This window comes from Cibotium barometz, chromosome 5, assembly GCF_041138505.1.
Source record: "Cibotium barometz isolate CiBa-2024 chromosome 5, ASM4113850v1, whole genome shotgun sequence".
NCBI classification, from domain to species: domain Eukaryota; kingdom Viridiplantae; phylum Streptophyta; class Polypodiopsida; order Cyatheales; family Cibotiaceae; genus Cibotium; species Cibotium barometz.
In genome coordinates, this window is record NC_141050.1 from 55,499,051 (window position 1) to 55,526,697 (window position 27,647).

Consider the following 27,647-nt stretch of genomic DNA (forward strand, 5'->3'; position numbering starts at 1 on the left):
ATTGACGAGCTAGGCACATAAAACCAACGCTTTAAAGGGCACTGGAATCTGGGATAAGGGGACCAAAAAGCAACAAGGGTGAAGACGCACACACCAGGTGTCGTCTTCTTCTCCTCCTTCCCGCGCGCTTTTGATTCGTTTTCCCGTGTCACAGCTCGCCAAAACGTAGCCATAGCCATATCCGGATTGAGCTCGACCCCCCCTTTTTCTCTTTCCTTACGGTGTGATTCTGTATCACCATAGCCAGAGTTTGCTTGCTGAAAGTTTCCATCAGCATTGCAATTTGTTTGGCTTCCTCACTGTCTCCGCGCCCTGCGCCCGTATCAGAAGAGGGCGCTTTTCTCTATCGCCTGTACCTGCTCTGATATCTTCTCATGCCTGTTTTCGAGTTTATGGACTCTTCACCAGGTCAGTTACATGCTTTTCCGTGCATGGATCTTCTTCTTGATCGGTGCATTTTCTTGCCTTTGCAGATGGAAAAAAGGGTGGTGTTCTCGGTGCGGACAAATCATTTTCGTGCATTGGAAGCCCTAATTTGGTGTGCACGTTTCTCTGCAGGTAAAGGTTCTGAACTGTTGCCTCAAAGGAAGGCGGGGTTGAATCTCCGGAGGGGTCTGGACAACGATTCTTCATCGTTGCGAATTGGATCGGTCACTGCCATGCTCTTCTGGGGTTTCTCCGCTAAGAAGCTCGAAAATGGCGGTCGTCCTTCCCTTTGAAACGAACCAGACGGTTTCGGCTGCTCTCACCCGCAGCACTCCTACAGATATTCTCAAGTTGTTTTTCTGTTTTCATAGGCACGAAGCCTAGCAGAGGGATCCCCTCAATGACAGACAAAAGATAGGGTTTTCCGTGGACAAAGGGGCTAGATCAGTGCAAGCATTTGAGGGTCACTGGGCGCACCTTTTTTGTTTGACAGCGTTCTGTCTGTAGCAGGCATTTTACCAGTGTGCTGATGGAATCTCCAGAAAGAAACCCAATGGTCGCTACAGCAGAGGGTCAGGTGCTGTATTTGATGTTCTCATCTGGTGCTGCTGCCAGTTTGTTTATATATATTTATAGTGTTTGATGTCCTTGTCTGTTGCTTGCATAGTGTGTGATACGGGTCTTTTACATGTCTCCATGCTGAAGGTTCAACACATTGGCATGTTCAGTAAGTAATATCAGTGGTCGTCACTAAGGCACAGTTTAGAAAAGGAGGCGGGCATCTGGGTTTGCCACCCAGACTGGGTTTGCCACCCAGTCTGGCCCCAGATGGAGGCCAAACCATAGTTACCATGTATGACACAGCACTTGCTCATTACAGCTTATATACAATTGCATGAGTCGGCAATCAGAAGATTCATATGGATCAATACGCCATGCCATCATGCCAGATAATCAACATGCATAGGCATTTGCTTTAAGCTTCTCTGCTTTATTTGGGAGATTGTTAGCCAGGCTATGATAAAAGTGTGTGTGGATAGGTGTGAATAATAGTGGCCTTCAAACTGTGCAACTTACATGTAATGTGAGCCAAGTCTTTGAGGTGTTACAGCATGCATATCAACAGAACACGCAAATGCCAAACTATAGAGTGGCTTCCCTCCTAAATGAACACACACACACACACACACACACACACACACACACGCACGCACGCATGCATGCGCACGTTGGCATGCATGCATGCATGCCAGGCTATGACAAAAAGTGCATGTGGATAGATGTGAATAATGGTGGCCTTCAAACTGTGCAATTTGCATGTAATGTGAGCCAAGTCTTTGAAGTGTTATGGCATGCCTATCAATACAACATGCAAATGCTATATTAAAAAGTGGCTTTCCTCCTTAGTGAGCTAATTTCATATGTGTTAATCAGCTTGCAAGTCTCCCATTCTTTGTGCGCATGTACAAACGCACACATGGAGTTTTCATTATGAAAATGCCATGTTGATGCAACTATGGCAACCATCATGCCTTTTAAAGCACGAGTTTGCCTTTTGCAGGGGTCCCCAATTTTCAACTTTCTGTGCAGTCTTTCTCCTATTAAGCCAGTGAAATCTATGCATGTGGCACAAACTTTTTCGGAGCTTAGTTTCCCTCCTCCTCCTGCTGTCTTTGTAACCCCAAGGGTTGACTCACAAAGGGATTCCAATTCACTCCAAAGGTGAGTAAAGTTTGGCTTATAAGCTATCATTACTATAATGGTACATGTAAATTTGTTCATAGAGAAGTATATTAAGCCCTTTGGGTCTCTTTCTTGCTTGTGTCATGTGCAATCTGCTACTTTCACTGCAGGAGTCAGTCTAATAGCAATTTTGGCCATGTACAAACTCAGTCAGGAAGCTGCCAGGCCAGCATACAGACTGAAAACAGGCGGGTTATTCTGTATTCGGGTCGAAGGGTCAGGAAGGGCAGGGACAAGCAAGAGAAGGATCAAACACTTGATTCTCCTTGCAATAGTCCCTCTAAACTTGTGGAGCAATATCTTGCCGAGCCCATGGAAGCTGAACCAAATACAGCAAGCTCCTCTAGATTGCCTTCAGTTTGTGAAGTAAAAGTAAAAGCCAGTAGACTTAACCCTGAGGATGTCGCAAGTGCAAGGGATTTGGGACGGTGTGACTTACTTGCTAAAGAGGGGACTGCTGCTTCACCTGATGTGCTATACAAGCTCTTAGAAGACGAGGAGGAGGAGGGAAGGGCCAGTTTGGAGGGGAACACAGAAGTTGTGCAGGGCAGTCAACTAATGGAGTCCTTCAAAGCAGTCCACCTGAGCGTTCAGGGAAGCAAAAATGATAAGGAACTTCTGGAACTTGATCAGGACACCTCAGATCTTGTGTTTTTGTTGTCCGTAGGTGCTGACAAACCTCTTCTTCCACATGCAAGCCTAGCTGATTGGCAGAATCAGGTGTCAGCCACTTTGTCTGACTTGTCCATCCAGCACATGACGGGTTATATGTCTTCACTTAGCAAAACTGTGAATGAGGAGGCTCAGGAGATAGAAATGGACTGTTTGTCTACTCAAATGACAACCAATTCTGTGGCAAGTAAGATTGCAGATGCTTCTGGTGATCAACAAGAGGGACCCGCCAGCAAGGTAAGATAGACCTCCCTGTAATTTTGAGGCACTTAGTTTTTAACTCGTTTAATTTTTATGTAAACTTGAAGGAAAACAATGTAGTGCTAGCCGAAGCCACTTTTTGATGATGTTTGCAAGGAAAGGGACTCATGCATCAATGTATGCTTAAGGGCTAAACCATAAGCAAAGCAACGTTGCAAGCATAATAGTTTATATATGATCCTAGGCTGGTGGAATGTGAAGATGAATGAACCCAATATCTTTTCAGAAAGGACTTGGGAAGATGATGTCAGTGTGAAAGCTAACTTATCATCTTGCTTGAAGACGAGCGATTGCATCCATGCGGATGCAATTTTTTAAAGGATAATTTGTGTGTGCTCAGGTCAATTTTCCTGTTCAGCGTGGACTTCGAAGGCGTTGCTTAGATTTTGAGGTTTCAGAGGGTAAGTGGAAAAGCAAGAGCACCACCTCTTCATTGAAATCAATGTACTCGAGCATAAAAACCAGGTCTCAAAGCAGTCCTGCCTGTATCTCAGATTCAAGTATTCATCTTACCGTACTGAGGGAACGTGCCTTAGCAACATCTGGTGTAACAAACAGTGACTCCATGCCTACTCATGTAAAAACTTCGATGCTAAGGCTTTCGTGTTGCTCATCCTTGAAGGACTCAGGCTGTACACGAGCGAATCTGGACAGCCAGTTGCATGGGACACGGCCACCATCGGGAACCTCTCCTGTCCCGGCTAGCATGCCATCTGGTATCGGTTTACATCTGAATAGTCTCACTGGTAGCATGTCATTATTACAGTCTTCAAGGGAAACTGATGGGGCTTGTGCCTCCACAGCATCTTTAAGGTCGGTAAATGCAGTCTTAGGGGTGACACCTCCATCTAGATTGCAAGGAATTTCAGAAGACAAACATGGTAACTTGTCTCTTGGAAACTCTGGGAATAGCTTGCAGGCAGTATCGACAGCCAGTTTCAGACAGGGATTGGTTGTTTCCCTTGTTGATAAAACAAAGATGGGTGAATGTGAGGTGCAATCAGAAGATTCTGAACAGATTATAAGTGCCACTGAATCTGTGGCTTGTGTTCTGGAAGAGATTGTGCCTTCGAGTGGACTGGAGGAGAAGTCAAGTCCTCTTGGTCGCAAGAGGGTGCTATTGCCAGATGTACTTCATAAAACAAACTTGGATGGTGGGCAGGAAGATTCTGGCCAAAGTCCTCAGAACCCGAAGAAGAAAAGGTACTCACAGTCTTGTGTATAGTTTGTTTGCTTATAGATACAAGGAAGAGGTAGAACTCAGTACATGGGCTTAGGTGACGATTTTAGTAGGTTATGAACTGACTTTTTCTGTGTGCAATGTGTAGAAAGTCCGCTTCTACAGCAGAAAATTCTGGAGATGGTTGCAAACGGTGTAATTGCAAGAAGTCCAAATGCCTGAAGCTGTAAGTTATGCCATCATCCTATAGCTCTACTAGACCTTGCATTTTTTGCTTTGAATATGGAAGTGCATGATTCTTTACAGGTACTGCGAGTGCTTTGCGGCTGGGGTGTATTGTGTAGATTCTTGTTCTTGCCATGACTGCTACAACAAGCCTGAGTTTGAAGACATGGTCCTAGAAACACGGCAGCATATCGAGTCTCGAAATCCACTTGCCTTTGCACCAAAGATTGTGAGAGCACTGGCGGCTGATATCTCTCCTACGACTGGGGTAAAGACCTGCTTGTGTGGTGATGCTCCAATAGTTTCAATACACTGATATTGTAATGTATTGACCTATTCTTTCATGGAGATGGCATCTCTTTACTGTTGGCTTGGTAAGTATTTACCTGGTGGACTTTGAAGCATCTTGATGGTTTGACAGGAAAAAACTAGTGGTGACACACCTGCTTCTGCAAGACATAAGAGAGGCTGTAACTGCAAGAAGTCAAAGTGCTTGAAGAAGTATTGCGAGTGCTATCAGGTAGGTTACAGACACATCCTCAATGAAAGCTGCGCTGTTCACAACGTGAAAATTTTAAATGACCAAGTTCTGACGTTTCTAGCTGGCATCTATTTCAGGCAGCCGTTGGCTGCTCCGATGGTTGTAGGTGTGAAAACTGCCAGAACATGTACGGAAGAAAAGAAGGTAACAGATTCTCATCTCAAGCTATTTTCATGTGAAGCAATATATTTCAGTGTTACATCTTATAGCCCCATTAAATTTCGATTCCTTTTTTTGTAGGTTCTGAAGATTCTGAAGACAAAGATACTCATCAAGCTGTTATGGCTGAAAAAGAGGCCACAGAGGAACAAATGGATACATCCCAGTTTAGCCATGAGCTCCTGCATGCATCGCAGCAGCAACAGAATGACTTGTCTCCTATCACTCCCTCTTTTCAATATGCAGGGTACACTTCTCTTTCCACTGCTTCTGCGATGCATGCTTTGCTAGTATAGCTTATTTTTGGACAGTCTTGTTGGTGAAGGCACACTTTCGTGTTGTCAAGTAACTCATTTGTGTCACAGCGGCTATGCTGCAAAAACAGTCTGGTGCTTCTCCTGCATGAACCAAAGGATTTGTTTGTCTAGCAACGGCTATTGAGATTGTGCTGCAGGCACGGCTGACAAATCCCAGTTGTTTGCAGATATGACACCCTCCAGGGAGGGTAGAGATGCTCACCTTTTGATGGAAGTTTATGCTGGTGGGCCTTTTTTTTGTGGGGCGGGGGGGGGGTGGAGTTACCTTCAGTAGAAGAAACTAGATTTCCTTGTTACGATAGGGTACCCTTTTTGTGAGGTGCCTGCATTGCATCCTGAAATGTAAGACTATCGTTACAATGAAAGTGTGAACAGAGAGATATGGACAGCGGAAGACTGGAAAAAAGCACAATCATTCATAAGTATCTTACTCTAAAGTTGTATCAACAATGAAAAATCACAATAAATTGTCTTTAATCTATTCTTAGAAGGTGATCAACATCTTAATTCAGTACAATTTGCAGATGAACGCTGCTCAGGGCCAATGCTGGCGGGAGATCCGTTCAGCGGTCCTTCAAATCATGTGGATTGCTTGCTACAGAGGTGAAGGCCTGTAGCTAATTTTTGAGTGGAGGGCTGGGGCCTTTATTTATATAAGGCTCCATGCTATAGGCCTGTTGTTGCCCAACCAGACACCTGATTGGCTACACCTGCCTGATTGGTCCACACTTAGCTGTCCTGTCTGCCTTCTTCTGTTTGGCATGGCTGCGTACACAGCTGCCCACCAACTTGACTATGGCTGTGCCCAGCCAGGATCTTACAGGTGTGCTACAACATTTCTGGCAGAATCCCTTCTAAAAGTCATGACAAAAACCCCATCCTCAAGTGCGTTTGCTCATATGGATCACCAAACCCTTTTTTAGCAGATCCAATGCACTCGGCAGATGCCAGAATCAAAACCATAGACAATGACACGTTTTGATGTTTCATGTACTCAATTGCACTGATTGGGACTCAAAGAAAAAGGTGCCATCATTCCCAATCTCCTTGCACAGCACTCGGCTCGTCCATCCTTGCAGAAGTGAAGTGATTTCTACTATGAAGCCCGTCTCCATCATGGGCAAGGAGTGCAGATTTGCAGGCAGCCATGTGTTTTTCCAAAATCTACAGCGATCTGGCTGTTAAAAGAGTGTTGTGTGCTATGCCTGTGTATGAGAGCTGCTGCTGTAACCTGCAAATGAAAGGCCTGAAGTGCATCCTGTTAGTAGTCATCTCCTGTCTCGACCATACTACTCAGTAGGGAGTGAGGGCCTCTGTTGTGGTGGGTGTACCCGGCCGGTTAGGAGCTTTCTCCATTTTTCCTCATTGTCCATGTTTTTTTTCCAGTTTCGCTAGGAGTAGGGGGGCTATATGAGCTGGCCGACTGCTGTACCTGCTGGCCGACGTGTATCTCCTGGCCGACTAGTGTTTTTCTGCTGGCCGATTCATACTATGCTGGCCGACTGGACATATTCCAGTCATGGGCCTATCAGGGGGACTGTCAGCCCAGTTGCTACTGGCTGACTGGCTGCCCTTCTTGTATATATAGCATGCCCTGGCCTCCCACTCAGTTTGTATCGGATTCTGGTGTATATAGTAGAGTTTATACCACCCTCTCCTCTCTTTTCTGTACTTCTGCTCTCAGTACTTCGTCTCATTTCTGCTGCTCATTTTGATATGATCTCAGAGCCCCAGGTGGCTTGAAGATTCTGAGACGGAGAGAGCATTCGGGACTGCTGTGTTTTAGTGCTGATTGGAGTATTGTTGGGCTGTTCGGGCCGTGGAGGAGGTAGAAGGCGGCATCACTGCTGGACAGCCACTTTGCATTTATTTGCAGCCTCTTCATTTTTTTCCCACCCACCGTCCCTTCACAAGACCAAGTAAACCCCCCAGATGGTAGATTTGCTCGAGAGGCAAAGAAACATGTGAAGATCCCCACCCTCCCGATGTTCCTGGTGGACCGACAGTTGGATGGGAACAACTATGGCATATGGAAGGTAATGATGGAGTCTGTCTTGGAGTCTTATGATTTGGTTGATTTCATTGTGGTTGGAGGGGAGGAGGAGCTTCCACTATCCATGAAGAAAGAGCGGGAGGCTCAGGCACAGTTGTGGGATCGTGTCAATGCCCATGTGCGTTCTTTCATCTCCCTTAATTGCACACCCCAAGTGATCAACCACATCAAACACAGGACGCTAGCCCGAGGGATTTGGTAGCACTTGGCTTCTTTGTACAATAGAGTATCGCCCATGAAGAGAATTTCCTTGGAAGTGCGGATGCGAGTGATTAATCTTGCAAAGTCTTCGATGATACAAGAGTACGTCAACAAACTCCAGGCTCGTGAGTAGGAGGTTCTTCAGGCTGGGAAGGAGATATCTTCAAAGGATATGGCCATTACTTTGTTGTCTCATCTTACCCCTTAGTACTCAGCTTTCTATTCTTCTTTGATCACCAATGGGAGGCTCAGTACCATTACATGGGAGGAGCTTGTGCCGATGGTTTTGGACTAGGAAGAGCGGTTTACGAACCCTCCGCAAGGCGGAGGTTTTGAGGCTTTGATTGGCCAGCGCAGTCGAAAGGCCGCAACAACAACAACAACAAGGGTAAAGGGAAGTCTTCATTAGCGAAGTAGAAGCCCGACTCAGAGCGTGATGCTTTGAAGGCCGAGCGGACCTATAACCATTGTGGCCAAAAGAGTCACTATTGGAGGAAATGTCCTCAGTGGTGCATCGAGAAATCTTAGTTGCTGTAGCTACAAAGATTCCAACTTTTGTGCACTTGGAGATTATGGACACTAGAGCTTCATCTTCGTCGAGTAGGGAGGCAATTAGTCTCACCGTTTGGGATACTCGGGAGTGGATTCTAGACAGTGGTGCTTCCAAGCACATGACTCCTTTCTGAGAGTTATTTCACGTGCATCCCGCACTTGGATGCCACGTAGACATATCTGTATAGAAGGTGCAGGACCTGGGATGGTGAACTGGTCCCATGTGAGCCCGGTCTGGGACAAGTCAGCCAAGGATCCATCTCAGTCATCCGAGGTCAGGTGTGCATTGTCCTGCAGAGGAGTCCAGGGTCAGGTTTGCACTGTCCTGCACATGAAATAGTGCCAATCCGCGTTGTGAGTCTCCCTTTGGAATGATGTCAGGGATTCCGTGTTTTTGGTATGGTACTGGATGCCAGATCATTGGGTAGCTAGTTATAGGAAAAGGGGCCAGCCCATAGGGCTACCCCAGGTTTGATTATAGGAAAAGGGGCCAGCCCATAGGGCTACCCCAGGTTTGATTATAGGAAAAGGGGCCAGCCCATAGGGCTACCCCAAGTCTTAGGGTGGGCATGGGACGGTGTGAAACCACCCCCACGAGGGCTAGGAAGGTCCTGGCTGTACCCACCAGCCATGGGTAGGCCATGGAGGGTTGTAGGACAGCCCTAGGGGCAAGCCAAGGGTAGCCGACTGGTTATCCAGCCCTAGGAGGGGTGTAGGGCAAGTATGGGGCAGCCCATACAGGCTGCCCAGCCCCAAGGGACTTGCAAAATCAGTGCCCAGCCTCTTGGAACTCAGGCGCCTAGTGCCAGCTAGCCAAATCAGAGATGCGCAGCATTTTTACTGATTTTTCCAGCATTTAATGCTGATTTATCAATCGTGGGACATGATTATTGCTGGCTGCCTGGACTTAAGCTGGCCGACTGCTATTTATGGAGTAGTATAAATAGGGAGCCCACAATCCCATTGTTTCATCTCATTTTTCACCAAGAGCCAAGGCAAACAAGGGCTAGACAAGCCAAGGAGTTGTTAAAGCAAAGGGGTGAAGGACTGCAGGTCAAGGGCATAGTTTTCTCAGCCAAGAAAGGTCAAGATTTTTGTATTTTCTTTTCAGATTTACATCATTCTAATAAAGCAAATACACTATCCGTGGTGGGGGCCTTACAGAGGGTATTTGGGGGCCCTACAGAGGGTATTTGGGACCCAATACTGTGTCCTCTTCATATCTCTCTCTCTCTCTCTCTCTCTCTCTCTCTCTATTTTTTGTACATCTTCATTCAGTTTGTGCGTTAATTCCGTCGCGAAAAGAGTGCTGATTTCTGAGCATTGAAGTTACCGATCTTCTCCGAAGCTTCCGCATGTTACATCATCGCTTCCAAAGGCTCTTTGTCATAAACTAAATAATTCTTTTCGACACTATTCAACTTGCAGCTATAATAAGCCACTAGCCTACCATCTTGCTAAAGAACAACTCCAATGGCTAGGTTACTGGCATCGGTAATCACCCCGAAAGGATCATCCATGATGCCAACTTCAAAACTGGTGACTCAAAGGCAACTTTCTTCATTGCTTGGAATGTCTCTAATGTTAGAAGTCATCTCCTGTCTTTCTGTAGACACCAGGGCCTTTGTTGTGGGTATGCCTGCCCTTGTAGGTGTTTTCTCATTTTTCCCCACTCTCCGTATTTTTCCCCCATTTTTCCCTATTTTTCTGTGGCTTGGGTGGCAGCCTTGTGGTGGAAGGAGGACCTCTGATGCTGGCCGATTGCATTTGTACATGCTGGTGTTGGCTGATTGTTTTGCTTTAGGTCCACAACATTCCACATGTGCTGGTCGACACCCCTGCAACTGGCCGATTGTTTTTTTGACTGGTTGTGGAGGTTTAGTGCCTGTCAGTTGCCTGTGAAACTGGCCGACTGCACTATGGGGGCCATGTAAAATGGCCCCCCAGTCCCTTGTCACATGCGTCTTGTATACGGGATCTTCTTTGTGTATATAGAGCAGAGTTATACGCCTCTATCTCTCTCCCTCTCGTGCTGTTTTTTTTTGCATTGCGTTTGCTCGTGTTCCCAGATTTGGTCATCATCTCCGTTGCATATTCTGACATGGTATCAGAGCCCTAGGCTCGTGATAGTTCTTTTTTTTCTCAGAAAAACGATCCTTCTATTAGTTAATGAGAAAACGCCATAAGGCTACAAAGCTCACCTCACAAGGAGGGATAAAAAACACACAGTGAACACCTGAGCTCCACCCCCGTGGCTGGCCGCTCTCTGGGGGGGGCGACCTAGTAGTACATGTGGGAGGTGAGAAAAGCCAAACTGGAGGCCTATAGTGCCAAGTGACATCCTCGCCCCTCACGAGATGAGGAAAGGGCCAGGCTGCCAAGTGCGGAGGAAAGCCTTGCGGTGACCTCTCATGCGATCCGAGTCGCCCTGAAGCTTCCCCCAGTGTCCTCTCAGGGTGTGAATGATGTCCACCCAGAGGGCCTGTATGACCTCCGCCGGTGGAGTCGCCTGGCGGTCAATGGCCTCCCTGCATCGGGCTCTCCATATGTGCCAAGCCGTCATGCTGCTGATCATCTCCCATCTGTGCTCGTCCCCCTCCTGAGGGACTGCCTAAGAGAAGTCTGGCGTCGGAACCACCGCCATCGCCCTGTCAGAGACCTGGATGGTCGCACTGCCAGGGACGTCCTCGTATCCAAGGGCCGGGCCGCTGTCCGTGGCCCAAGCCACCGCACCCCACGTCACCAGCATCTCACGTGGCGAGCCAGCAAAAACCATCCTGAGAGCGCGCTGCCAGACCTGCTGTGCCTGTGGGCAATCCCATAAGCAGTGCCGCTGCGACTCCTGTGCATGGCCGCCCCGAGGGCAGGACGCTGGGTGTCTGCCAAAAGCTAGCCAAGCCCCCACAGCCAGTCCTCTATGCGCTGTGAGCCAGAGAAAAAGCGTCACCTTCCGGGGCCGGAAGCTGGCCCAAAGGCGCTGCCAGAAGTCCCTAAGAAAGGCAGGGGAGAGTCCCTGTCGCCGCCAATGCTCTGCCGCCGCCGGGGTGCTCGCTATCCTGTGCCTCTGAATCCGCCGCCCCAGCCTCGCTGTGTACTGAAAAAAGGGGATGCCTGGGCTGGTAGGGGCCGAGTAGGGATCTCGCCAAAACCACTCACCTGGATCCCACTGAAGGCGAATAAGAGGCCTGCTGTCCCAAGCCCATAATCTCCAAGAACAGTCCTCCCCTATCGAGGCCGGTGAGGGGTCTACATGCCACTGTCTCTGATGAAAGCCGACCACCCGCACCCTCTGAAAAATACAACCCTGGAGCTCATCCAAATCTAGTCGTGTCCTCTGAAGCTGGCCACCCTCTCCCACCTCGAAAGTGAGTGGGGTGGCTCTCTCCGCTGTGCCACAGACCGCTAGAAGGATCTCATGCCGAGTAAAGACGCCCATCCACTGTGGAGGTGGAGGGTCCTGTACTGGGGTCCGCCACTCCCGGGGGATGGCCGCCTCAATGTCCTGTCTCATCAACTCTCTGCCCCTCATCCCACTGAGTCTCCTCTCCTGAGCCTCTAGAGGCAGCTGCTGAAAACAAATCCAGTCGTCTAAGGACTGGGTTGGGCCGGAGCTCAACGGGCCCCACGACACGTGAGACCGCGATCCAACCATATGGCCACCGGGAAGTCGGATCAAGGGGTTCCAGATCAATGGCTGCCTCAGGCGCTCCTCATCGGTGCCCGGGGGAGTCTGGAAGAGTGACGGCCTCAGATGCACCCAGGCCCTCAGAAGGCTAGCTGCAAAACGCTCCTCGAAGCCAAGGCCCACTCCTCTGGATCGCTGCTCTGTAAAGATCCACCTGATGCTGGGGTCCAGGGGCCGCTAAGAGAAGGAGTGCGGCTGAGCATCCTGGAAACAAGAAACTCCTTCCACGGCTCAGCGCCTGGTAGGAGGCCACGAACCACCAACTTGCCAAGCAAAGCTCGGCTTTGGCAAATAGGATCAACAATGCCCAGGCCGCCTCTCTCCCTCGGCTGAGTGATCATAGCCCATGCCACCTTGGCCCTGGCGGGCCGCCCGTCGCCACCGGACCAAAGAAAGTTCCTGATGAGCCTCTGCACCTGGCCAATGCACGCCCGAGAGAAGGCCCAGCAAGAAGTGATGTACCACATGGTAGCAAGCAGAACCTGGTTGGCCACCACTACTCGGCCAGCCAGAGATAAACGAGCGGTACTCCAATACAGAAGCTTCTTCCGAATGCTCAGAAGAAGGGGGGCTATCTGCTGCTCCGGAGATATGTCAATGCCCACATAGCATCCCAAATAGCGCATTGTAGTGCCGGGGGGCAGCCACTGAAAACCATCAACTGGCCTCCAGGTCGGGGGGGGCATAGAACTGACCCACAACCCACACGACTTGTGCCAGTTGATCAAAGCGCCCGAAGCTCTGCAAAACCTATCCATGGCTGAGGCGAAGCGGCAGAGGTTCTCCTCTCCTCCCTGAAGATAGACAGCAGTGTCATCCGCAAACTCCGAGTCTAGGAGCTCCTCCGAGGTGCGGATGGGGAGCTGGAGGCCCCGCAAACCTGTATCCTGTGTCGTCAAAAAAGTGCTCATGGCCTCCGCCACAAAAAGAAAAAGAAAGGGTGCCAAGGGGCACCCCTGCCGCACCGAGCGCGAGAGCTGGAACCTCTCTCCGCGCACGCCCTGTATCAGCACCTGGCTATGAGCCGATGTGTAGAGTGCAGAGACCCCACGGATCCACTGAGGGGGGAAGCCCATCCTCTCCATAGTGCCTTCCAAGAAGGCCCAGTCCACCCGATCATATGCCTTCTCGAAGTCGAGAAGGAGCACTGCCAGATCCTCCTGCCGAAATCTAGCCAAAGCCGTAGCCTCCCAGAAAGAGAAGATGTTATCCAGGATGCTCCTATCCTGGATGAAGCCTGTCTGCGTGGAGTGGATGATGTCTGGAAGGTGAGGCTGAAGCCGCCTGCTGATCGCCTTAGCTAGGACCTTGTAGGCCGTGCCTAGCAAGGTGATCGGTCTCCACTGTCTAATCTCCAGTCTGTCTCCTCCCTCTTTGGGGATCAAGTGAATCAACCCCTTTGCCATGCTGTCCGGCATGACTCCCGACTCCATAATCTCCTGGAATGCCAATCTGAAACCCCTATGTAAGAGACCCCAGTACCTCTGGAAGAAAGCCACTGAGAGATCGTCCTCTCCTGGGCATTTGCCCCGAGGAAGTGCCTGAAGAGCCTCCTCCAGTTCCGTATCCGAGAAGGGGGAGAGAAGGGAGTGCTGCAAATGGGCCGGCACAACCGGTCTCGTGAAGCGCCAGACTGCCTCCCGAGCCTCTCTCACCTTGTCATCTGCTGGCTCAGCAGAGAGCAGATCCCTGTAAAAATCTGTGGCTATCGCCCGAACCCTGGGGGGATCCACCACAACCTGGCCATCAGCCTGCCGAAGACGTCTGAGACCCTCTCGTCTGAAGCGAGGCCCTGTCGCCTCAAAGAAATCTCGAGTCACTCTGTCTCCAGCCTGAGTCCAAAAAGAAGCCCGAGCATGGAATCGGAACTCCACCCTCCTCTCCTCGATGGATCTGATCTCTGTGCGAGCTGACTCCATCTGCTATGAGATCCAAGGGCTCGTAGGATCCCTCTCCTGGAGTCTCTGAAGGGACGCTAGACTCCTCCGCAGGCTCCTCTCCTGCTCTCTGAAGGCCTCCAGACGGTCCAGGGCAGCCTGTCTGAGCATCCGACTGATCTCCTGCAAGCTCCTGGCAAGATCGCTGGCTGCCGATCCTCTCCTGAACTGCAGCTCTTGCCAGACCTGCTCAACTCTGGTCGCAATCTCGGGCTCCTCTATGAGACAATCTGGAATCCGGACGCTCTGGCCTCGCTCTCCTCTCGTAGGGTCCTCGATCTGGAGAAGCACTGGAAAGTGGTCTGAAAACGAGGAGCCTGCAAGTATGCCCACAGTGCCACCTCTATCACAAGCCCACTCATCAATGTAGAACCTGTCGATGCGGGAAAGGTTAACTCCTGTGGCCCGTCTATCCGAGCGCGAGAAAGATAAACTCCCCTGCAACTTGCCAAACTCCGGGAGAGTCCATGGATCCTGGCCTCTCACCTGCAGCACTAGTTCCTCCTAGGCAGCGAGCTCCGGCCCATGAATGGTCTCCTGGCTGCCCCCCATCCTGTCCTCTGCATCCTCCAGCATGTTGCAATCCCCCCCTAGGCACCAGTGGTCTGCCAAGGGGAGGGACTGCCTAATGGTGCTCCAGAACTCGGCTCTCCCGGTCGCCCCATTAGGGGCGTAGAAGTTGAGGAAGCCAATGCGGTCTTCCCCAACCCGAAGGATGATCCACTGCGCTCGACCCTGGACCAGAGTGCCAGAATCCACAACCTCGGATAGAAGCTGCTCGCTGACTGAGATGCATACTCCACCCTGGTTCCCCTGGGAGCCATATGCCGGTGACCAAAAAGTGTGACTCCTGCCTGGCAAGATCTTCCCGCAGGTGCGGGTACGCCCGGCGGAAAGGTGGTGCTCCTGGATGAAAAGGATATCTATGGGTCCTCCAACGAGAGCCCTCTGGATCTCCTGGCGAAGTCTGCCCCGACCAATGTAGCAGCGATGTCCACCGAGACCCTGGATGTTCCATGAGAGGATCCTCATGGATGAGCTATGGCAAGTGAAGCAGCCGCCAACCACTGGCTCACCCCTCTCAGCCGGCCCGGATGATCTGCCCTCCACTCTGTGAGTCTTGGGCGCCGGCTTGGAGGGAGAATAGTCACTGTCTGTCCGGGTGCGGAGTCTCTCCAAAAAGAGGGTGACCTGTCTCTGTGTCCAGCCCCACTCCGCCTTCGCCCTGTCCAGGGCATAGGCGTGAGACCAATCCTCTACATATATGTATCTAAAGGTAGGTTGCACCCTCGGGGCGGCATGGAGGAGAATCAGTAGCACCGCCTCAACTGAGGTGTGGACCGGATCCGCCCGCCAATCTCCTATACCAAACAAGCTCATGCGGGCTGAGTGTAATCGGGTCTGCAATAAGTCCGTGAGCCCCAAGTCACTGAAGTGGTGAGAAAACTCTAGTATCTGATCACGCAAAACTTCCTCTACAGAGTTGCAATCCCATGCTGTGTCTGGGGCAACACTGAGAGGAAAGGAGAAGGCCACCATGCTGCTCACCACTGAAGGAGAACGAGAGGGATGGCACACCACGCAAACTCGCAAGGGCGCGACCAGTGTCTCGAACGGGCCAGCATCCAGCTGGAGACACCTGAAAAAACCGTAATCCACTGGGAGCCCCATCACTCGCGGGGGCCCCCCAGGGGAGGCTGGAGAGAACACTGTGGCGGGCGAAGCTAGGATCGCCATCTCCACCGGCCCGGAGTGGCGGTGGAACAGCCGCTGGACTGAACTCTGGCCTACCCAGCTGCGCTGCCCCGGGGCAGTGGTGGGTCTGGCGAAGTATCCTGGAGAGGCCGAGGGAGGGATGGGGGCTCGCGGAGAGGAGGGAGGAGAGCGAGGAGAGGATGGAGAGGCGTCTGCCAGGGGATAGGTGTCAGGGGGGGCCGCCGGGGGAGGCGGGAGGGGGGGGCTGGGGGGGGAGGGGGGGGGGTGGAAGGAGTGCTCTCTGGGTGAGGGGAAGAGGAGCCGGGGGTCGCAGAGTGCGGCCCAGGATCCTCAGGAATCTGCTCCATGGAGGGGGCGGGGCCCCCCGCGGGGGGAGGCGGGAGCGGGATCTCCACGTGGGAGGCTCCACCGGCGTCCTCAACGGGCACTGAGTCTGAATCCTCGTCCATCGGGGTGGGACCTGCTGGCCGCCTATCCCTGACTGGAGCATAAGTGCGGGTAGGTGCCTGGACGCCAGCCGGAGTCGCCTGTCCGCCAGCCTGTGCTGCCTGCTGGCGTCTGCGACGGTCCCTGCGGGCCGGGCGTCTGCCGGCGAACCTCCTGCCATCCGCCAGCCTCCTGGGTCTGCGCGGCATCCTCCACCGAGGCCTGCTCGTCAGATGATGGCGCCTGCTGAGGCGAGCCAGGGATGTCCGGTCTCTGAGGTGGATGGCCACCCCTCGGGTCTCCTGCAGGGGGTCCAGAGGCGGCATAGCGTGAAGGATGAACCCCCTTGCGGGGACAGGCGCGTGTGAGATGGCCCATCTCCTGACAGGTGTAGCACTGGCCGGGGAGGCCCGAATACTCCACGCGCTGTATCAGATGTCCTCCAGAAAGACATGGGAGGAGGATCGTCTTCGGGAGGGACTCCGGTGACGGAACCACAACACGAATGGCCGGGAGTCCTGCTGCCCGAGCTATCACTGAAGCCGCTGTCTGAGGCGTCTCCACCACCTGCCCGAACGCCTTGCCAATGGATGACAAGAGGGGCAAGTACTCCCTACGGAGTCCAGGAAAGCAGATAGTGACGAGAAAACTTGTCGCGCCTGCTAGCGGGTCAGAAGCGGGGTCGAAACCGTGAGTCCATCGCGCCAGGAACGCCCGGGAAGAGCGGAGGGCAATGGGGCTCCGAGCCAGCACCATCTGAGCTGCCTGAGGGGACTCGAAATCCACCTGGTAGTAGCCACGTCCCAAAAAATCTACGCTGACGATCTTGGCAGGCACGCCAACAAGGCTGCCTTGCAGAAGGTCGCGAAGCTCTCTCCGCATCGGACGGCTACCCACTATCTTGCAGACCAAGGAGGAGGCCTCAAGAGCGGATACTGTGGAAACAAACAACTGATGATCTTCAGCTGTGAACTCCAGACGGAGACCGGAATCGGCAGGGTAGTCGGAGCGGCTACCATGGAGTCCTCTAGAGGGAAAAGGCCAGAAACCGGGGTCACCAACGGGAGGGACACAGCCTTGCGAGGAAGAGGAGAGGCGGAAGGTTACAGGATAGCGGGGGCGGGGCCCGGGGGGGGGAGGGGGGAGCTGAGGCGGGGGAGCTAGCGGTGGGGGGAGGGGCGAGACGGAAGGGGAGGAGAGGGAGAAGGTAGGGGGGAAGAGCCGCGCAGCGGAGGAGAAGGCGGAAGGGGTAGAGATGGCGGAGGAGAGAAGCGAGGTGGAGGAGAAGGAGGCGTGGGGGGTAGAGAGGCGGGGGAAGAGATGGCGGGGGAAGGAAGCGAGGAAGAAGGCGGGGGAGGAAACGTGGAAGGAGGCGGGGGGGGAAAGAAGGCGGGGGGGGGAAGGAGGCGGGGGAGGATGCGAGGAGGAAGGCGGGGGAGCGATGGCGGGGGAGGATGCGAGGCAGAAGGCGGGGGAGAGATGGCGAGGAAGGGTGCGAGGAAGGAGGCGGGGGAGAGGACGGAGGAGAAGGCGGGGGACAGGCGGGGGGGAGAGGGGGGCGCGACGGCGAGAAGCAGCGGGAGGGGGGGAGGCGGAGCTCGCAGGCGTAGATCACAGTCGTTTGTGGATGATGATTTGTGCGGTTGGCTCGTGATAGTTCTTGGGATTTGTGTGAGCAAGAGGGGGACTGTTGTGTTGCTGATTGGTGGACTGTACGGGACTGTTTGGGAAGAGGAGAAGCAAGAGGACGGCGGGCTGATTTGTTGGACAGCCACTTGTAGGAATAAGTTCTTCTTTGTTCCTACCCACCCACCCTTTTTCAGAGTACATCCCCGCAGTGGCAGATCTGTTAGAGATGGCCGAGAGGCATGTGAAGATCCCTACACTCCCCACGTTCCCGGTGGACCGTCAGTTGGACGGGAACAACTACGGCATATGGAAGGTTATGATGGAATCTGTTCTAGAGTCTTACGACCTTGCTGATTTCATCGTTGTTGGGGTTCCACGACCGGAATTAGAGGAAGGGAAGTTACTGTCGATCTGAAAGGACCGAGAGGCACATGCACAGATGTGGGATCGTGTCAACGCCAGGGTCCGTTCGTTTATCTTCCTCAACTGCACACCGCAGGTAATCAATCATGTAAAGCATATGACGTTGGCCAGAGGTATATGGCAGCATTTGGCTTCTCTTTACAACAGGGTATCGCCCATGAAGAGGATTTCCTTGGAAGTACAGATGTGGGTTATGAGCCCTGCAAAGTCGTTGACGATGCGGGAGCATATTAACAAGCTGCAGGCTCTTCAGCAGGAAGTTCTTCAGGTTGGGAAGGAGATATCGTCAGAGGACATGGCCATAACGTTGCTGTCGCATTTGCCCTCTCAGTACTCAACATTTTACTCGTCTTTGATTACCAGTGGCAGGCTCAGCACCATCACGTGGGAGGAGCTTGTGCCCATGGTCTTGGACCAGGAGGAAAGATTCTCAAACCCTCCTCAGGGTGGAGGTTCGGAGGCCTTAATTGGCCAAGGTCGAAAGGCCGTAACATGGGCAAAGGGAAGGCTTCATCGGAGAAGTCTTCTGAGAAGAAGTCCGTTTGCTGACCGTGAGAAACTTAAGGCAGAGAGGACCTGTAATGATTGTGGCGAGAAAGGCCACTATTGGAGGCAGTGTCCCAAGCGGAAGACCAAGAAGAGTGAAGATTCCTCAGCAGCAATCATGAAGACTCTGGCTTTTGTGCACTTGGAGGTGATGGACACCGATGTTTCATTTTCTTCAGGCAGGGAGGAGGTTGGAGGATTCTCTGCAATGGATACTTGGGAGTGGATCCTAGACAGTGGTGCTTCCAGGCACATGACTCCTTCCCGTTCAAATTTACAGGATCTCTGCAGGTATTTTGGTCACATTCTTACTGTGGATACATCCACTATCCCAGTTCACAGTGAGGGCAGGTTGGAGATAGTTCCCGATGGGCAGAGGGGGGAAGCATTCCTCCCAAGTGTTGTATGTTTCGTCACTTGGTTTTCATCTATTGTCAATGCATCAGGTTTGCAAGACTGGCGTACGGGTGGAGTTTGATGAGCATTTTGTTGCTCTCCAGACTCTGGGACAAAGCAATAGGCCAGGTGGTTTGGGAAGGCGGAGTGGAGAATGGAGTTTACAAGCTTTCAGCACTCTCTCTCCCAGGTCCTCAGGTTTGTGATGAGTGGCAGTCTGGTAATGGCCACTTAAGTGTGGATACGCTGCAGGTACAGGCTTTCCGGGACCAGATGGTGGATAGCTTGCTAGTTGATGGCAGCAGTTGGCAGGAACTTTCCACCAGTACTGATGTTAGTGGTTCTTGTGTTCGTCAGTCAGAGGAAACTGAATAGGTAACTTATGCTCTGATGTCTCGTAGCATTCGGGACAAAGAAACTCTTGTAGATGAGGATGTTCTTTCCACGGGGACCTCTCGGAAAGCCAAGCAGGTGGCAGTTGATTACTTGCAGAAGGAGGTGGATTCTCCAGGCTTTGTGGTTTCGGATTCAGAGGGAGTGGTCAATAGGTTTCAGAAGGCCTTGCTTGCGTGGTCTTCAGCAGGTTTCCAGGACTTGGCTTTCCACCGTAAGAGGTGTTGATCCTTGTGAGCAGTGTGATGTCTCTTTGACTCGGAAGCAGAATGGTCCATTGATTTGGTTGGTGGATACCGGATTGGACAGGAGCTTCTTGAGAGGAGGCAGTCGAGCTCATGGTTGCAGATGACTCTTTGGGAGGCAGGATTGTGTATCCTGTGGTTTCTGCGGCATGCGAAGGATCATGGACTCTTTTACACAGGAAGGGGATTGATTGATGGAGTCCGACTCCACGGTTGGAGTGACTCAGTTTGGGGAGGAGATCCGGACACAAGGAGATCTACTTCAGGCCTAGGAGCAGTTTTATGGAGCAGTAAGAGGCAGTCATCTTTTGCCTTGTCGTCGACAGAGGCAGAGTACCGGGCTGCTTGTGATGCTGCTTGTGAGGTGGTGAGGTTGCAGAGGTTGCAGAGGTTGCATTGCAGGATTGGGCTTCCACTGGAGGAACCCATGGTCATCCAGAGGCACTTTGTTCGTGAACAGATCATTGCTGTGATGACATCTTGCTAGAGTTCTGTTCGACGGAGGACAATACGGTGGACCTCTTCACAGTCGCTATCTCAGGATTTGCTCAGGCGGCACCCCAGCTCCTGTGGTTGGTTTCACAGCTAGGAGTTGAGAGGGGGTGTTAGAAGTCATCTCCTGTCTTTCTGTAGACACCAGGGCCTTTGTTGTGGGTATGCCCGCCCTTGTAGGTGTTTTCTCATTTTTCCCCACTCTCCGTACTTTTCCCCCATTTTTCCCTATTTTTCTGTGGCTTGGGTGGCAGCCCTGTGGTGGAAGGAGGACCTCTGATGCTGGCCGACTGCATTTGTACATGCTGGTGCTGGCTGATTGTTTTGCTTCATGTCCACGACCTCCCACATGTGCTGGTCGACACCCCTGCAGCTAGCCGATTGTTTTTTTGGCTGGTCGTGGAGGCTTAGTGCCAGTCGGCTGCCTCTGAAACAGGCCGACTGCACTATGGGGGCCATATAAAATGGCCCCCTAGTCCCTTGTCACATGTGTCTTGTATACGGGATCTTCTTTGTGTATATAGAGCAGAGTTACACGCCTCTATCTCTCTCCCTCTCTTGTGCTGTTTTTTTCTGCATTGCGTTTGCTCTCGTGTTCCCAGATTTGGTCATCATCTCCGTTGCGTATTTTGACATCTAAAGCCTTGCCGGTGATGGACACTTTCTGACGACGAGTCTTCACGTCCTTGCGGTGAGAGGTGGTACAAGGTCAGAAAACTTGTCCATATGCGTGTTGCACACTTGATAAAGACCCACAAATGAGCGGATTTCTTGGGCCGTTTGGGAAATATCCCAACTGAGAATGGCCTGTACCTTTTAAGTTTTCAGGATTGAGGCTAATACATGATGAACTGATGATGTATCCTAGGTAATGGATTTCCAGTACTCCAAACTCACTCTTCTTGGAATTAATAAACAACTCATTGTCTTGCAGAAGTTGCAAAACTTGAGCCACATCTCGCTCATGTTGCTTTGTAGTCCTCCCTGAGAAGATATGGATGTCATCTAAAAAGATGAAGATGCATTTGCCAATTAGATCCTAAAAAACCCAAGACATGAACGTCGATGGTGCGTTGGAGAGTCCAGACTCCAAAGGCATCACCACAAATTCATAGTGGCCGTGCTCGGTCGTGAAGGCGGTTTCTGGAACGTCGGCCTCAAAGATCCGAACTTGATGGTAGCCACTCTTAAGATCTATCTTAGAGAAAATTTTTACACCATTGAGTCGTTCCAGGATGTAGTCTATTCTGGGCATGGGGAATCTATTCTTAATTGTTATCTTATTTAGCGCCATGTAATCCACACATGAGTGTGCGGTCTTATCCTTCTTTTGGACAAACAGGATGGGAGCGGCAAATGGGGAGAAGAAAGGCCAGATAAATCCAGATGGGAGTAGCTAGGATAAATGATGCTCCAGCTCGCTCTCCAAGGCCTTGGAAAGACAGTAGGGGAACTTGTTGGGAGGCGTTGAACCAGGAACCAACTCTTTGCGATGGTCCTCAGATCTACTGGGTGGGAGGTCATCTTGTAGCATAATGTTGCTGTATTGAGACAAAAGACCATCCAGCCGTTGCTCCACTGCAGGTGTTATTTGAACTGCATTAGATTGAGAGTGGACATATAGCAACGCACACTCTGCTTCTTTTCTTATGGCTCATTGGGCGTGAATGTGGAAATGAGTGGAATTCTAGGAATGCTATGATCAATGGGCTCAGGAAAAACTTCAACAACGGTAAAAGTGTCCTACCTCCAATCAAGAATACGTGCATACTCTCTAAACCACTAGATCCCGAGGATTATGTCACACCCTAAAAGAGGGGAAACAATGAAATCCCGTTGGAATGTTGCCCTTTGAACTTGAAACTCAAACTGCTGAGCTTTATGAGAGATATGTGTACGTAGACCAGGTGTAAATCTGCCGACATCTGACTGGTAAGGAACCAAGGTATAGCTCATCTTGTTTGCCAAGTGCGGAGAGATGGCATCCTTAGAATTGCCCATGTTGAAGAGGACAATGAACTGCTGCCCCCTTGTAGTGCCATAGCCACAAATGAGAGCCTTCGTCTGTCACTTAGTCTCATGCTTCTGCTTATCATCAAATACCACTGGTAGCACCGAATTCAAAGCGGGCAATAGCTGACCGGCATTAGAGGTTGATGGTGGAGGTGTGGATGGAGATGCTATGGTCGCTACTATGGAAGTGGATGCCTTGGTAGACTTTTCAGCTTGAAACTTAGTGCAATCTTTTTTTCCGTGTCCCACAGTGTGGCAGAAGAAACAACGGTTCTCTGTCTTGTATCGTGTTTGTTCATCTGGCTGGAGGTAACCACTAGTGATGTCCTCCTTAGCTTTTTCCTCGGGAGTCTTCTTGGGTGTAGAATCTTTCTTATTGCCCGATTGACCCTGAGAATTTTTCTTTTGGTCCTTTTGGTCTTTCCTGTTATGAGCCCCCTTACCTTGGTAGATGACTACTGGGTAGATGATGGCTACTTGGGCTTAGGATTAGACTGAACTTGCTTGGGCTTATTGCCGTTTAGCATTAATTCCTGATTTTGAGTGAGGGTCCGTGCTCGTGCATAAGTTTGAGGCTCAAAATTCCTAACTGGGTACCTAATATTTGTGTCTAAACCTATAATGAATTGCTTGAGCTTATCTTCTTTTGAGATGCCCAACTGCTGGGCCAGGTAATGACCTTATTGAAATAGGTCAAAATAGGGAAACCACCCTGAGTGAGTTTGTAAAACTGGTCCTCAAGATTGGTCATATATTGTGGTGGAAGAAAACGGGCCTTGAGGTCAGCCACCACGAAAGTAGCCCAATCAAATTGGCCTATGAGAGGGTTTGTGTGAAGTTATGACCAATGTTGCCACCAAGTAACAACTTCCCTAGTAAGTTGGGGTGCTGGCACATGGACTTTGTCTTGTGGATCTAGAAAATGTGCTTCAAACTGATGAATAAACTAAGTAACAACAGCATGATCACACTTACCATCATACTTACTAAAATTTGGAGAGGTTTGTATGACGGTGGTGGTAGGGGTGGTGGAGGACGAGGTATTCTGAGCCGTCTTGGGGAGGGATGCTAGAATCTGTGCCATCGTTTGCTGATGCTGGATTTGCATAGCCTCCCAATTGAATCTTTGTTGAAACTCTCGGTCGGGCGGCTTCTCGATGGCGCTAGTCTATCCCATATTTGCGTGTGGCTTCCTTATCCCTTTGTTTCTCCGCACGTCTCTGTTCTTCTTTACTTTTTTCTTCTTCTGCTTTTCTTGCTTCTTCACGTCTTTCATCGTCTTTTCCTCTTTGTTCCTCCAGATTGAAGAACATTTGTGCCATATTTGAGAGGCATTCTTTGGGCTTCTCTTTTTCTGCGGTAAGCTGCATCTTCAATGAATTTATTTGCTCCATTATTCTCAGGAGCTCTTCTTTGCTTGGCGGAAGTGTACTTTTTGGTGTGTCACTTTGGAAACGTTGTGTCTCCATAACTTCTTGATGCGATTTCTCTCCCGACATGGTGGAGGCTTGGGTGTTTTTTCGAGACTGCAGCTTTACCATCCACCGGATGCTCTCACTTCTTTAGGTAGCCGAGTTGGGTTACCAACCTGATGCTCTGATACCAATGTTGATCCTAGTAACACGCAACAGGGCCTTCTTTATACCTTTATGTGGTGAGGTCTTTAGCATCCAATTCATAGAGTAGAGAGAGAAAAGAGAATAGAAGTGAAGTAGACGACACAGTATTGGGTCCCAATTACCCACTGAAGGGCCCCCGTTACGAGCAGGAGTATTTGCTTATATTAATTCTTTGGAGAATATTGTACAATGCTTGAGAACAAGCGATATGACTGCCCAATGCAAGGACGAGGAACTTCATACCCTGTCAGCCTGTTTATTATGGACAAAAATGCTGTTTTAAACAGCATTAAATGCTGCGCTTTGCTGTCCCAAGCCTGGCTGACTTAGCCCTGTGCCATGCTGGCCGACTGGTGCTCTAGGGCACCTAGTTCTGGCCGACTACAGATGGGGTACCTACAGGCTGCCGACTGGCTGCCTTTGGTCCGTGGCCATTCCACAAGATTATCTGCATGACTAGGATAGAAGGTTTTGCCTTGAGGGTGCAGCATACCGGTGCTGTTGTCTTCCAACACTAAGCTCCTCCTTGGAGACCTTTCTCTTGGATGATGAGCTGGAGTGAGCTCTCAGCTCTCTTTTGCAGAAAGTGCCGGGAGAGGATGGCTTGACGGTTTCTATCTTTTAGTGCTGTTGGGACTTTATGAAGGCCGGATTTGGTCTATCGGGGCTGTTTCTTAGCCTCATTTCTCTTTTTGTTCATGGCGGAGGCTATGAGTAGCTTCTCAAGGGCGCAGGATATCCGACACAGGTTTGGTGCCAGAGGCACCCCTGAGAAGAAAAGGGGTAAGTGAGAAGGGGAAGTGTTGACCCTAGAAGCAGGTGGGAAAGGCAGCAAAAAACTCAACAAAGAGCTATGGATTGGGTGCAACTAGATGGGAGAGCAGTTCAGCTGAAAGCGAGAGCAAGCAGCTTAGAAGGAGAGGTGTGCGGATAGATGGGAGGATGGAAAGAGAGTAGAGAGGTAGGGCAGTCCAGTCAGCTTTTGTTTAGGCAATGTTGGTTTATTTGGGCTTAGTTGTTGTACTCTGATTTGTACTTTTAAATGGGTTGATTGATGTATATATGGATGAATGGTTTTAATGCTGATGGTTGTATTGTACTGGCTACAGGCAGAATAGGTCCTGGATGATGTCCCGATCTGCTAGCAAAAGACGTTTTTCTTACGAGTCAAGGATTGGTCAGTTTTCACCTCGTTGGGATGGGCTGGGTGATATCTGCACTCTTACTCCTCTACCTCAAGCTCCTCTCCGACCAACCCCACCATCCGCATCTATGGTGGATGGGGCTGATTCTTCTCCATCCTTCAATGGGCAGCAGTGCAATGACCTTTTAAGCTCTGGCACTGGCTTTGTAAGAAATGATGTGAAAGTGGCTCGAAGCTCATCGCCAACATCTCGGCATCAGTCTTCTCATTCATCTATCAACAGTTACGATTCTCAGACTCCAGTGAATTTGCAGAGCACCCCCATGACTCCCATTTTTACTGCACCTCTTTGTGGTTTGGGCCATAAGCCTCCTTATGAAGATTCAGAGGGTTTTCGCCAGAAGTTTGTGGGGTCTGCAGAAGATGATATCACACCTGAATTTTTGAAAGATCCAGAACCTGCTTGTCCCCCAGTATGCCTCTTGAAAACAAGCTCACCAAAGCAGAAGAGAGTCTCTCCTCCTCACCATCGAGGTTTAAGGGAAGCATTGCATCGAGGATTACGATCTCCTGGCATGAGAAGTGGTCGGAAGTTCATTTTGCAGTCAATTCCATCTGTGCCGCCCAGTCCATATTCTGCTGTCCATGAGCAGGTCAATGGGAAGAGATGCTAAGTCTGAAAGCTGAGTATCCACAACTTTCACAGGCAAAATGGTTGGAACGAGTGGGACAAGAAAGAGAAATTGCAGCTTCAAAGATTTTTTTCCAGCTGCTTGCGAGGTAGGAGCGTGCAAGCTTGCTGTATCAGCTGTTTTTACAGTCCTTATATCAACCTGAGGTTGCGGAATTTGTCCACTGAAAGCAGGTTCTAAAGCCAAAAGAGATCACTTCTCATTTGCCAACACATGCCTAGCCATTTTTGCTTAAAGAAGCTAATCGTTGCTATTGCCATGGTAACATAAATTGAGCTGGTTTGCTCAGTTGGGCTTTAGAAAAGAGCTCTGGGAGCTGGAGACTTGGAAGCGAGACCGGTCATTTTCTGTTTTGTTAAGAAAAGATCAGATGATGCACGCTAAGTTCCCTTATCATGCTTTTCAAGCTTTTTGAAGTCTTCTGCAGCTCTTGTTGCATCATGCATGATGTGCGGAACGGATATTCGATGTACACCTGTGCTCAAGATATGTGGGGGTCTCAGTGTCCTTGCCCTCAAGGAACTTTGGTTGCAGCAATGAGGGTAATCCATTCACTTCTTGCTGGTGGCTTCAAATTAACAAGACGAGACGTTAAGCATGCTTGCCTTTCAGTATTAATTTTGAAGGAGGATATTGAACGAAAGTGTGTGGACTAAAAATGACAGAAGCCTTTGTACTAGAAGAAATAGGGCTTGTGTACAAATAATGTCAGTGTTCACCTTTTTACGTATGTGCTCACAGCTATGGTGTTGGGCTATGTACCAAATTTGATGTTGGTGTGTGGGCTCGCCACATCTCAGAATTGGGGCATTTGCCATACTCATTTGGTGGGTGGCAAAGCAGAGAGAGAGAGAGAGAGAGAGAGAGAGAGAGAGAGAGAGAGGTATTAACGTCGGTAGAATGCAACACAAGGGCATATGCGACCAACTGTGGGACTTGAATGGTAGAGAGAGAGAGGGGTTCATTAATGTCAGTTGGAGGGGCAATTGGTCCATAAGAGGAAAGAGGAGAGAGAGAGGTTCATTAATGTTGGTTCGGGGCGGAATTGGTCCATAAGAGGGGAGGTGTTTACTAATGTTGGTTGGAGGGGGAATCGGTCCACAAGGCCAATCATCAAACTTCATGTGTGAGTATTGTGGTGGGAGACGCATAGAGCATTCCTTGTATAACCTAAGCTAAGCATAATATAACTTGTAAAAGGACCCATTTGCCACCACTATCAAAAGTTGATCTTGGTATATGCTCATCCTTGAGTAGTGCTTTTGGTTTCAAAACCTTGGACGACCCCACGAATTAGCAAGGCAAGAACTCGATAGTCATTAAAGAAAAAATTTGGCACATTTACATCCTCTTTTCTAAAGCCCAACTGAGCAAACAAGCTCAATTTGGGCTCTATTGAGTCCTCGGTTTGGAAATGCATGGGATTGTCTAAGGTATTGAAATGGTGGAAAAACATAAATAGATGCTCTTGGTTTCTTAGGCATGCCAATGGTTATCAACCTCTTGTGCTAGAATGAAGTGAAAGCACAAGAAGTCCTAGCCTTACCTTAGTATGTGTCGTGATGTATTTGTTGTACCAAGCCGCATATGAAGACAAGACCAATGGTGAGAGTGCGAACATCATTGATTCCATCTTCTCGTTGTGGCATTCAGAAGCTTTGATAGAGTTGGGGAGTTATGGAGAGCTCTTCCTTGCCTAGGGATAAAGGCGGTTCACTTAACCTAAATTTGACCTTGCCACTCCAGAGAAAAGAGGAGATCCTAAGTGCAAAGCTAACTAATCTTGTACTCTACAAGTGTCCATTTGTACTCACAAAAGATTAAGAGAGAGGTTAGGGAGCAAGAGCTTGCAAGTTTAATGCAAAGTGCTAGATTATGTCTAAATGAAATCGGTCCATAAGGCCACTTTATGTGAATATTGTGGGGTGGGAGATGGATAGGGTAGTTCCTATAACCTAAAC

General features: G+C 50.3%; 1 protein-coding gene across 2 annotated transcripts; it reads left to right on the forward strand.

Moving 5' to 3' along the window:
* On the forward strand, positions 1–26,412 carry LOC147638661 (uncharacterized). 2 transcript variants are annotated; one of them, XM_086798612.1, is made up of 12 exons: positions 1–408; positions 559–1,003; positions 1,988–2,148; positions 2,280–3,078; positions 3,443–3,503; positions 3,597–4,305; positions 4,431–4,508; positions 4,589–4,775; positions 4,929–5,027; positions 5,126–5,192; positions 5,289–5,454; positions 24,960–26,250. In XM_086798612.1, the coding sequence occupies exons 2-12, from the start codon at positions 956–958 to the stop codon at positions 25,666–25,668; spliced, it is 3,084 nt and encodes a 1,027-aa protein (XP_086654738.1). In that variant the 5' UTR covers positions 1–408; positions 559–955; the 3' UTR covers positions 25,669–26,250. The 2 variants fall into 2 exon arrangements, with proteins under 2 accessions (XP_086654738.1, XP_086654737.1); XM_086798611.1 differs by having other exon boundaries at positions 3,443–4,305; positions 24,960–26,412.
* The last annotated feature ends 1,235 nt before the right edge of the window (positions 26,413–27,647 follow it).